Source organism: Protopterus annectens, chromosome 2.part1 (assembly GCF_019279795.1).
Source record: "Protopterus annectens isolate FY-2018-M chromosome 2.part1, PAN1.0, whole genome shotgun sequence".
Classification (NCBI taxonomy): Eukaryota; Metazoa; Chordata; order Ceratodontiformes; family Protopteridae; genus Protopterus; species Protopterus annectens.
In genome coordinates, this window is record NC_056729.1 from 325,692,396 (window position 1) to 325,703,729 (window position 11,334).

Genomic DNA, 11,334 nt, shown 5'->3' on the forward strand with positions numbered 1-11,334 from the left:
CATTGGTAGTTGGATATTGCCATCTTGTGCCAAAATCTGAAGACACTTCTTCCCAAAAATTGAGATGATTTGTGTACAGTAAATTCAAGAAAAATATACATTTGTAAATAGTAGATTTTTCTTTGCAAGAACATGAATACAAATAGAATAACACACAGATGCATGAAAATTAATTACTTTACAGATAAAAAACAAATTTCTATTTCTGACACCTCGTTAGAAGTTATGTGCCATCCTGACAACACGTAAGAGCTGCAGTAGGAAACACTCATTACTTACACACACACACACACACACACACACACACACACACACACACACACACACACACACACTGGCAACATCTTTACTGAAAAGTTTTAAAAGCCTCCAATTCACATGACTCACACCACCAGATTACATCTATCCTTCTAAAGATATACTACATCACTTATCTAATATATAACAGTGTGTTAGACAGGCACAGCTGAAGCAGTACCATATCTACACATGTAAGTCAGATCAGCCAATAGGAATCCACTTGTTGGAAAGTTGGCATGTAGCATTCATGGATTCATTCATCCTTACATCTTCAAGGTAACTCCTGTGTGTCGTCAGCACTAAGAAATACAATATCTAAAGCAGTCTGGCCCCTTACATTTTAATGTCAGATCCCATTGCCTTCTGCGTTATGTTCAGAATGTGTAAGGACAGATTTAATCCAACTAGACTGGCCTTTTCACCATATCAATATGAGGCTAAGTCTCATCTCTTGAAACAGGGCCTGTTCCACTTGTTCCTGGCCAATGTCCCAAGTTTGAGAATACAGACTGATATATGTTACCAGAGGGATACACCCGATAATAATCAGACATCAGTGAAATTGTAGTCCAAGTGATATAATTCTGTTTGATGCATGCTGTAGACAGGCAGCAGTAGTTTTCTTTGAAATAATAGAGTTACAAGGAAGTATTGACTTAAGGCCATAGACAGTATAGTGAATTATCTAACTAATTGTTTGTGATTGTATTCTTTCTTAGCATGTCATAACTGTATCATTTGCAATACTGTTTTCCAAGACATGTTGTTAGCTTAGCTGCAACAAGCTTGTATTACTGGTAGTGTGAAATGGCTTAATAATTCATAAAATGGATAAGGTGAGTGCAAAGTAAGCATACATGTAACTGAAACTATATTAAACAAAACTTAGTAAATAAAATCTAACTGGTCATATGACTTGAGGGCTATGCTATTTCCACATACAGAACATATGGTAGTAGAAGTCAGAATATCAATGGGGAGAGATTCCTCCTTGCTCAGTTAATGTCTACTAGGTGATGCAATAAATTTCACTGTGCTGAGCATGCTAAGTGGTGACATAATATCACAGGTAATTGTTAAGACATGCCTAGTGAAACATTATTGGTAGTTGATTTGTACAGTCTGCAGTAAAACAGACCAGCAAAGGAGAGCTGTGCCTCAGTGCACAAATAATATTGCTGCTGATAGCTGCTGAGACTGTGTGATTCCTTCTTGCACCTGTGCATTTTCCCAGCACAGAACTCACTCAAAAATGCCTGAAATGGAAACAATTTATGATCTGCTGTTACTAAATGACACTGACTTCTCCAGTTTCTTCTGTGATATTGGGCTGGAAAATAAAACTATCTGTGAGGAACATTTCAATGGATTAATACCACCAGCAAAAGGTAAGGTAAATAAGAAAAATACTATTAAAGAAAATGTTTCAGTTATTATCATAAAGAGGAAAATGGTTATTTATAAACTGTATTTCAGAATGCCAAACAGCTGTTTTAAAAAATCATACCTCAAAATCAGAACTGAGTGTTTAACATTATATTTGAAAGACTATAAAAAGTTGCAGTCCAGAGGAAATTGATAAGCTAGACATTTCAAAAGGACTCTTCATGTGCTGCTTAATCTTAGAATAAAATTATCTTGCTGAGATTTTTAATGTACAAAACGTCTGCACTTTAAAGTTGTGCGTGGCATGTTAGCAAATGTCAGACAGGTCTGCAACACGTAACCTATCTGGTCTGCAACAAGTAGCCTATCTGCAAGACAAGATCAAATGTTTGCAATGACATGAAAGTGTAAATTCTTAAGAAAAATCTTTTAAGAATTATTTACAATTGAATAAATAATCTGTATTACTGATATACAGTATTTAGCAGAATACATAAATAGCTATGGGGGCTTGTTATCTGAAGCTAAATTTCTGTTTGCTGAGCCAGTCCAAGAAATTAATGAAAATAATGAGGGAAATAAAATAATGTTGTTATGAATATGACACTCAACATCTGCCTCCCATATTTATGATATTTTCTCCCCTTTGCATTTCTTTTCAGATCTTGATCAGATGGTACGGATTTTATTATACTCATTAATTTTCCTGCTTAGTGTCCTTGGGAATACATTGATAATCACTGTCCTGGTGCGGAACAAGCGAATGAGAACTGTGACAAACATATTTCTGCTGTCGCTTGCTTTCAGTGACCTGATGCTTTGCCTGTTCTGTATGCCATTCAATCTCATCCCGAACTTATTAAAGGATTTTATATTTGGGGATGCCATGTGCAGAATTGCCACTTACTTCATGGGTAAGCTCTTTGTTTTTCAGAGATAAAGCTATGAAGTTGATAGCCCCACTTTAGCAGACCAAATAATTCCACAGTGTTTAAGGAGCTGGTGTAATCTGAAAACATTGAAGTTTCTTAAAAAGAAATCATTTGAAAACCTGTTACTACTTAGAAAGGAAAATGTATGATAAATCTGAGTGCTAGCAAGACATTGGCTTCAAGCAACACTTTTACAGTAATGACACCTGTGCTGCACTGCATTATAGTTTGCTTTTCTAGTCTTCTAGAGAACTGCTTTCACACTACATAAAAATGCATAAGCTCTTTTAGTGGGTTAGATTTTAAATTAGAATTCTCACCTGCTTTTACTCTCACAATAGTCCTTAAATTCCACAAACTTTACCTGTTGCACATTAGTTCTGTTCTGCCACAAATGAAAAAACAATATTGAGTTTGAAGTAGCCAGAAAGCGATAAAATACTGCAGAAAACTACAATGAATCCGATTCAGAGATGTAAGTGTTATTATGCCAGTGGAAACATAACTAAAATACTAGTAATGCAAATCCTAGTGAAGAATAAATGGGTGAAGTAAACAATAAACACACATGTCAACTCTTACATTGCTTCTGTAACCCAGAGTATTACATGTGGTTAAATGTTTGCGTTGATTGCAATATATTTATATTTTTCTGAAACTGTTCAGCTTGATCAACGTAGAGAGCAAATTCATGCCAAGGGTCTCTGTTCTTTCACTTCTGTTTACTTTGTGCCCAAGTTGTAGTTTTTCACTGTTTCTCTGATTGTGTAGTTGCTAATAAGAGAACTGTCTGACTGCTACCTTCTCTCATTTAAAACATATCAAAGCCATCACTGATGTGTACACTTCTGTAGAAATGAAAATGACATTTGTGCAGTGAGTTTGCTTCAACAAAAAAAGTATATTATATATGTAAACAGGTTCCCTAAAGTAAATGGAAAACATAAACTCCCATGAATCACTCATGACACACCCCAGTTTTCATATTAATGTTAACGAAGACATTTAAAAATATATTTGACAAAGGTGAAATTCATCGACGATATTTTAACTTGACAGATGCTCTCGCAATATAATGCTTGTTTACATAAAATGGTTTATTAACAGTTTGTAATTAAATTTCCAGAAAAGGTTACACATTTTTCATTCCATTCTAATTTTCCATAATAGAAGACTGCTCTGGAACAGAACCCCACCGACATTAAACAAAGTTCATCCCTGTCCATATTCAGGCGTTTATGGAGTTATGGATGGGAAACAGAAAACTTACCGCAGGACTGCCTATTGTACTAAACTCCTAAAGGCTTTATCTCCTAAATGCTTTAACCCATGCATGGGTCACCTCAAATTATCTATGGTATGATTAAAATAGCAAACTGCTGTGATGCACAAGCGACAACGGCAGTAATCCAAGAATACTTTATTTAAAATGTTGAGCATTTGTGTTCATTAGTCTTAATGGAACTTCATCAGAACTATATAATCACATTTAAACACTGATTATATAAGTTGAATTAAAAGTCATGTAATAACACAATCCACTGAAAACTAAAAGTCAATCAAGCAATTAAAAACTCATTAAACATCAAAGTGTTTCAATTTCAAAACTGAATTGATGGAACAGGTTTCATTTAACCCAAGAAAACTCATGGCATCTAACTTGTTACCATTTTAATTTGCATTTTTCCAAATGCTCATCTAATATAAAACTGCAGGGATCACTTTTTACCTGTTCAATAATAAGAAAACTAAAATGATGCATCTTAAAAACATTGTTTTAATTTGTTGGTCTTATATCTGCTCAGATTCATAGTTGGTTTACTTATGGTATGATCCCAGCTATTCTCATTAGGGGTAATATGCAGTTATTGACTATAGGTTGGGTAAGACCAATCTCTAACAAAATTGGATAGGTTAATTCAAGCAAAAAAGGAAAAATGGCTTAAATGGCCCACAAGGGTAGCTAGCCTAGTACTTACCATAGTGCTGTGTGTGTTCCCTCAGTTAATTAATTTCAGTAAATATCACAATTGGCTGTTTACTTATTTTATTTAACATTTGTTAACCGGAAAGTCTGACTTGGAACAAACCAATTTTCAGCATAGGCCCAGGGAGAAACGCACCAGACCCATGTCTTTGTAACATGGGAGGAAACTGGAGCACCCAGAGGAAACCCACACAAATGCAGGGAGGACATGCAGACTCCACATAGAAGGCACACCAGCTGAGAATAGAACTGGAGAACCTCTTGCTGTAAGGTGACAATGCTACCACTGCACCACCGCTGTACCACTGTCTGTTCAGCTTAATGTTACATAAAGAGGGCTATTTCATGCTCAGGAGTATGTGCATGGCTGTATTTAGACATGCAGTATACTAATTTGTTGTGCAGACACTTATCTGTTCTGAGGAGAACTTGAAGCAAGATATTTAGGGACAGTTCAGAGTGAATAAATGCGCCTTGGGTGATACCCAACCATAACATCACTTGGGGGTGGGGGTGTTTAACAAATTTAACATACCAGTGAAAGCATTGTCATGACTACCAAAGCGTATTACAGATTTACCTTTTTTCTGATTTTGGAACATAATCATGGTGCTCCATGCACTACAAAGTTGTTATAGCACAATGATATTTTGTGAGGACCTTGTAACATTACTTGAAGTCACTTAAAGTAAATATTACATTTTGTAGTAACATATTGTCATGTGCTTTATGTTTTGACCTTTGCAGTTATTTCTTCTCAAGTGTTAACTATAGGGTTGAAATTCTTTGCTAGTTAAGTGTAATGGAACTGTATATTGCAAATGGCTGAATTTCACTAAATTATTTGGAATACTAGTTCTGTATCACTTGAAACATAAACACATAGCACATTCAGATTTTGGTACTTCCTTGAAATAGAGCTGGAGATTAGAACAACCACAGCACATTTGGTACCAGTAAAGATATTCTGATTTTCACACTTTCTGTAGCTTTTTTGATGTTTTGTATATAGATATTATCAAAACAACAAAGCAAGGCTGAATATTTTGTCTGGCTTTATTTATAGCATATCTCTATGCAAACTAGGTCTACAGTTTTCTAAAAAGTACCCTAAAGGTAGTTGTGTTGGAGAGTTCTGTTTCATGGATGTTGACAGCTTTCTCAACACATTTTAATTTCAAATAGACATGCATTTGAAGAATTATATTAATTTACAAAGTCTGATACTGTTTTGCTCTCTTGGCCTTATAGGCTAATGTAATTGTGTGTAAAACTAAATATGAAAGAATATTGTTTGTGGAGGTTATTTCCTATAGTTTAAATTTTTTTAATCTTGTTTTGTTTATGACCTTCTGAATGTTACTCCCTTTGAACAGCTATGCTATTTTCCAGCATGTCTTGTCTAAATCACATCTTAAGCCACATTTGTTTTTCATATTGTCATTTTGCTGTCCATGTACACCAACATTATAGATCTGAGTCTGGAAATCACATTCATGCAGATTTTATTACTAATAATCTAACATTAAAAAGGTCACCTTTTGGCCAATGTATTTCAGTATGAATGTACTTCCAATTCATATAATTTGGCTTCCTGCAGATTACTGAAAAGTAAATATATTAAATGTCTTATGGCACCAGACTTGTACTGCATGCAGGACTCACTGTAAGGACTAATTATAAATATTTAGTAATCTCATCCTTTTTATCACCATGCTGGTTGCGCAAAAGCATTTTCTTTGATAGCGATATATAATTTGAAACGTTCTTTAAAGGTAGACATACACCAAATGTATCAGAAGAAATCACTTCAGAAAATAAATGTCATTCTGTTGGCATTCTGGATGTCTGCAAAGCACTAATGGACTTTTGCTTCCTTGATGCCGCATACAAATATGTAACACAGTTGTATATATTAACGTGCTTGCATATAATATCTGATGCTTAAATACTGCTTTGTACAGTAACTTAAGACATTGGCAATTGTAAAGAGCACAACTAATGTGCAAATAACATGCCTTGGCAGTTATGACTCTGGCATATCTGGTGAACGTCTTTGATTCCACAGCATGCATAAGTGTGCAATACAATTCTTAGCAAGGTATTTAATGACTCTAGTTTTCCCTGGTTGCTTTCTAGCTTAATGGTTTGTTCATAGCAGATCTACCAGACAAAAAATTACTCTTTTTTTTCTTTAATTGAGAAACCGTGTGCTATGCGTAACTGTAGTCTGTTTTGCAAATAAAGGCTAATTATAACAACAACAAAAAAAAAAAGACAGGAAGAAATTAGACAGGTGTGACATGACCTCTGTTGCCCCTCGGGTGAGATTTTGCTTTATAATTCAGGATGGTTACTGCAGTTAGCAGACCCCACAATAAACAAGTACATGAATGCTTTTAAGATTAATGGGATTAAGAAAGTCATTAAGCAAACACAGAGAAAAGTGGTGAGAGGAAAAGTGCCACAAAAGTCTGTCTAATCTGCACAGCTGTCATCATTTAAAAAACTTCCATGTGCATGCATTTGCTGTTACTGCACTCTGTAGGCTTGCATTTCTGAGAATATTTTAGTTTGTGAAATTGCAAACCAGTCAAATTATTCATACAGTTACTAGGTGGAATCCTACAGCAAAACATTATATGTACCCAGTGTACCAAAAGGAATCACTTTAGAAAGTGGTGTGTGTGTGTGTGTGTGTGTGTGTGTGTGTGTGTGTGTGTGTGTGTGTGTGTGTGTGTGTGTGTGTGTGTGTGTGTGTGTGTGTGTGTGTGTGTGTGTGTGTGTGTGTATAAGCATGTTTTATTTATTTTCCAGGCTGCACTAAAAATGATGACCACAGAGGATAGAGAATATCCTCCAAATTTGCAAGTAATGATTTGACCAACTGGTAATGGGCTAATTTTTGTAGTATGTTTATTTTTGTTAACTATTTACTGATTGCTAACCCACCAAGACTGTCTTGGCACAAATGCCCTTTTTAATGGGCATTCTTAGAATGCTGTCCTGCTTAAATTACTTGCTAAAACTGCTCAGACTTGCATGGTGTACAAGTTAAGACTGATGGGATCAAATTTAGAAGTAAAGGATGAAGCACATTAACAGCTATTTACTTTAACAGAATTTGTTAAACTGCAGTGTTATTGTAGAAAACCCTTACCTGAGTGGTCACTAGTTAGAAGGCTAGGATATGGATAGGAAGGGCAGAATGGCAGCAGGAAGGCCAGGACAGGGATGGCTTTAGAAAGGCTAAATAGAGGTCAGCTGAACTGCACTGGCACCTGTCTGCTTCCATGGGAATGTGTGTATGTTTAAATGGTTGGTACCAACACTGAGAGCAAGGAAAAGTCTGCGTCTTACTTATGGGCTACTAACCAGCCTCTTATTTATTTATTTACATTTGTTTACTGGTGTGAATAAGTGAATGTTTTTATATGAAGTAGGACTAAATGGCAAATGCCCAGTAATCATTTAGAATACAGCAAAGTACTTTATTCCTGGCAAGCAAACCTAATCATCATACCTATTAGTTGTCTTTCTGTTCACTGGGCATGAAAACATCAGAGACTACTCATAGTCTTTAGTTTGCTTACCTGCAATGTCTTTTCTTAGAAATGAAACAGTATCAGTATGATGCTATGTATGGTAAACACAGTCATTCTGGAAGAACAGAGCTCCATTTGTCATGATCATTGGTTTGCTTTTGGGATTTGATACAACAGAAAGTTAAAGTATTAGTGATCTGAATATGTAGTTATGTTGTGATTGGAAAACTGGCTTAGGGGTCAATGGATATGGATGGTGATGAACAGATCAGATTAGAAAAGTGGGTGCCTATACCAGGGCTGTTTGGGGTTACATTACACAGCACATTTGTCATTTGCTATCAGTGGTTTTGGAGACCTCAGAGCAAATAACACCTCATTTTGATGATGGGATGGAGTCCAGTAGCAGGGCAGTGGTGAATCTAATCAGTGTTTAAGACAAGCACAGCTCTGCAATGCTTAAATGCAGTAGCCTTACAACTGGCAGCAGAAATCTAGTGCCAGAGAATCAAGGCTGCCTGTTGATACTAAAGAACAAAATAGTTGGAACTGAACTCAAAAGCCTGTAATTAAGACAATGTGGTGCTTAGAAAGGACAGATACAATCAAAGAAAGAGAGAATTAAGTAAGGAGCAGACGTACAGGCCTGAAAGAAAAGGACAAGCTGTCTTGTTCTGGCAGTATAGCACAGAGGTTTAAGGCTACAGCCTGCTGATAGTCTTCATCTTGTGTTCTAGGTTTGAGCCTGAGCATCTACTTGCTATGTCTTAGAGGGAGCACCTGACTCACATAGTGCTCCTAGCTTCCCAAGTAAAAGAACAAACAGAGCTTACCTGGCTAATGTTAACCAAATAGAAAGGGGCTCACCTACAAGTTGATTTTAGGCCCGCGGGAATGTTCTCTGGTTATTCTAACTGGTGCCTAAAAAGGTAAACGAAGAATGGAGCCTGACCAACCATTTTGCTGATTTTATTCATTTTTATTGCAGATCTCTTGGTGTGCAGTATTTTGGCAGCAAGAGTAACAAATAAAATAGTTCCAGTATATACATTTATGGTGCCAAAATGTGTGGTCTGAAAGTGTGGAATATATTCAGACTGATACCAGTATAAATGTAACATTTCTCAGCCATTATTTGGTCGGTTAATGACAACAGGAAAGAAGTTGCAGCTTTTGTAAGGGTAACTGATGACCTGTAATGTAAAAATGATATGCTTATTTATAATGCCTTTTCTTAGAAAAGAGAGAAACAGTACAAACATGATGATGCTCTGTGTGGTAAAACACAATGATTCTGGGAGAGAAGAGCTCCATTTATCACGATCATTTGAGGATGCCAAGCAGATTACAAACAAACTGATAGGCTAGGAGCCAGAAGGAGTAGAACAACAGAAGACAGTAAGCAATGAAAATTGTCGACAGCCTTTCAAGTAATTATTTATAATTTTAAACTTACAAATGAAAACTTGTAGGGGAACTTTGAGAAGGATGGAAGGCAGTTCTCCTTTACAGAGGACTGTACACCACTAAACTATCTGCCAGTTAATTAGGCTGCAGAAAGACAACACGCAGCTTTGTATGCTCGGGGTCAGTGCAGAATATTACTGGCTACTCAGACTGGCACCAATAGGTAGGAGTAAGGGGCAGACCACGATGAAGTAATTCCCCCTTGTAGAACAGTGCATCTTTTGGAAACAAAAAGCTCTATAGGAAGGCTTGATAGACTTGTTCTCACTGCCATTTCCTGTGCTTTTGCACTGATACAATTAGTATCCTTGTTTAAAGTCAATGTTTCAAAAGTTCTGGTTTTATGAGATAGAATAAAGCAATCGGTATCAAAGGCTCAGAGGTTCACAGGATAAAATCAAATTTTTGTCACATTTCTTCAGCTAGTTTGCACCTTTCAGATAGCTGCTGCTCATTGTTTTGTCATGTATGCATTAAGCAGGAAATGCCCGGCTGAATGAAAGTACTCTGTGCCATAGACCTGCAGGAAATGTTTTTGATATTCTTTTGGATTTTTGTTTTGCAGACCCTGCCGTTTACCTTTATAAATGCAAAGCTTCTTCTCAAAGGGCAACCTGTAGCAACATACAAATTAAATAAGCAATCCTGGAACTCACCATTTAGTTTTCTATGTATTAAAGTAATTCAGTATCTCTTCCTCCTCTTCCAGATGCTGAAAAGGTATTAAACCTGAATGAAAAATGTTTTTCATTTTTCTTAGTTATCTATTATTAATGCAAGTAGGATGGACAAAAATGCTAACAGCCAGAGATTATTATCAGATTTTATTAATTTAAATAGAACTGTACAAATACCATGTTTAAAAATCGTCTACAAATCCTAATGATGATTTTCTGCCTTCTCCCCATCAAGTGGCTGGGAACAGTTTGAAAGAATCAGAAGGTAGTGAGGACACCTAGAGGGCTCTATAGAAAGACAGCAGGGATTATTATTCAGACTTTTCCTGCAAAATGATGTTCCTGCACATATACTTTTATTTATCTATTATATTTATGTATTATTCATTTAGCTGTTGAAAGAAAGACCATGATTAGCATTTTTACTGTTTACTAAATCTTCTAAATAATGAGATCAAATTTGTACGTAATCTGCAGGTCACAGAGAGTGTCAGTTTGTTAATAGTTACTATGTTAGTTTAAGAGGAAGCAGATTTCCTTAGTTTATGGGCTCAAAGATATAAACAAACACAACATATTCCTGACTTGAATATTCTTTGTTTCCCTTTATTCTGACTGCATTTGCTGAAAGGCCAGAACTGTCCAGCATTTGGCTATATATTTAGTTTATTAGTTTATTTATTTGCCTGCTTATGTAGAATAAAAGGATCAGTAGAGTAATGCCCCCTTTCGTAGATTATGTTAAAGAACAAACATTCTAGGATATGTTATTACGAGCCCTGTTTTACAGTGTACAGTTGTGTGTCAGCATGGTCAACTCAGCACAAGGCAAGCATGATGCACAGCATTATGGGGTTTATAAACAGTGAAGATCAGATCTTTGTGTCGTTTATGATAATCATAGTGACTTCCAGTAGAATCTGTTTGGGTGCAGCAGAGGTACTGGATAAGTTTGATATGTCCAAGGTCATAGGTAACTAAAGACACAGTACCTAGATCACAGTACGGAACAAAGACAGGCCTGGAAGAGATAAGGTGGA

At 36.1% G+C, this 11,334-nt stretch overlaps 1 protein-coding gene across 1 annotated transcript in view; it reads left to right on the plus strand.

Moving 5' to 3' along the window:
- Window positions 1–1,480: 1,480 nt before the first annotated feature.
- Window positions 1,481–11,334, plus strand: part of CCKAR (cholecystokinin A receptor) — a 1,479,640-nt gene continuing 1,469,786 nt past the window's right edge. Inside the window, exons 1-2 of the mRNA XM_044062153.1 lie at window positions 1,481–1,688; window positions 2,349–2,600. Coding sequence (XP_043918088.1) covers window positions 1,553–1,688; window positions 2,349–2,600 — 388 coding nt within the window. The 5' untranslated portion in view covers window positions 1,481–1,552. The remainder of the gene's footprint in view (window positions 1,689–2,348; window positions 2,601–11,334) is intronic.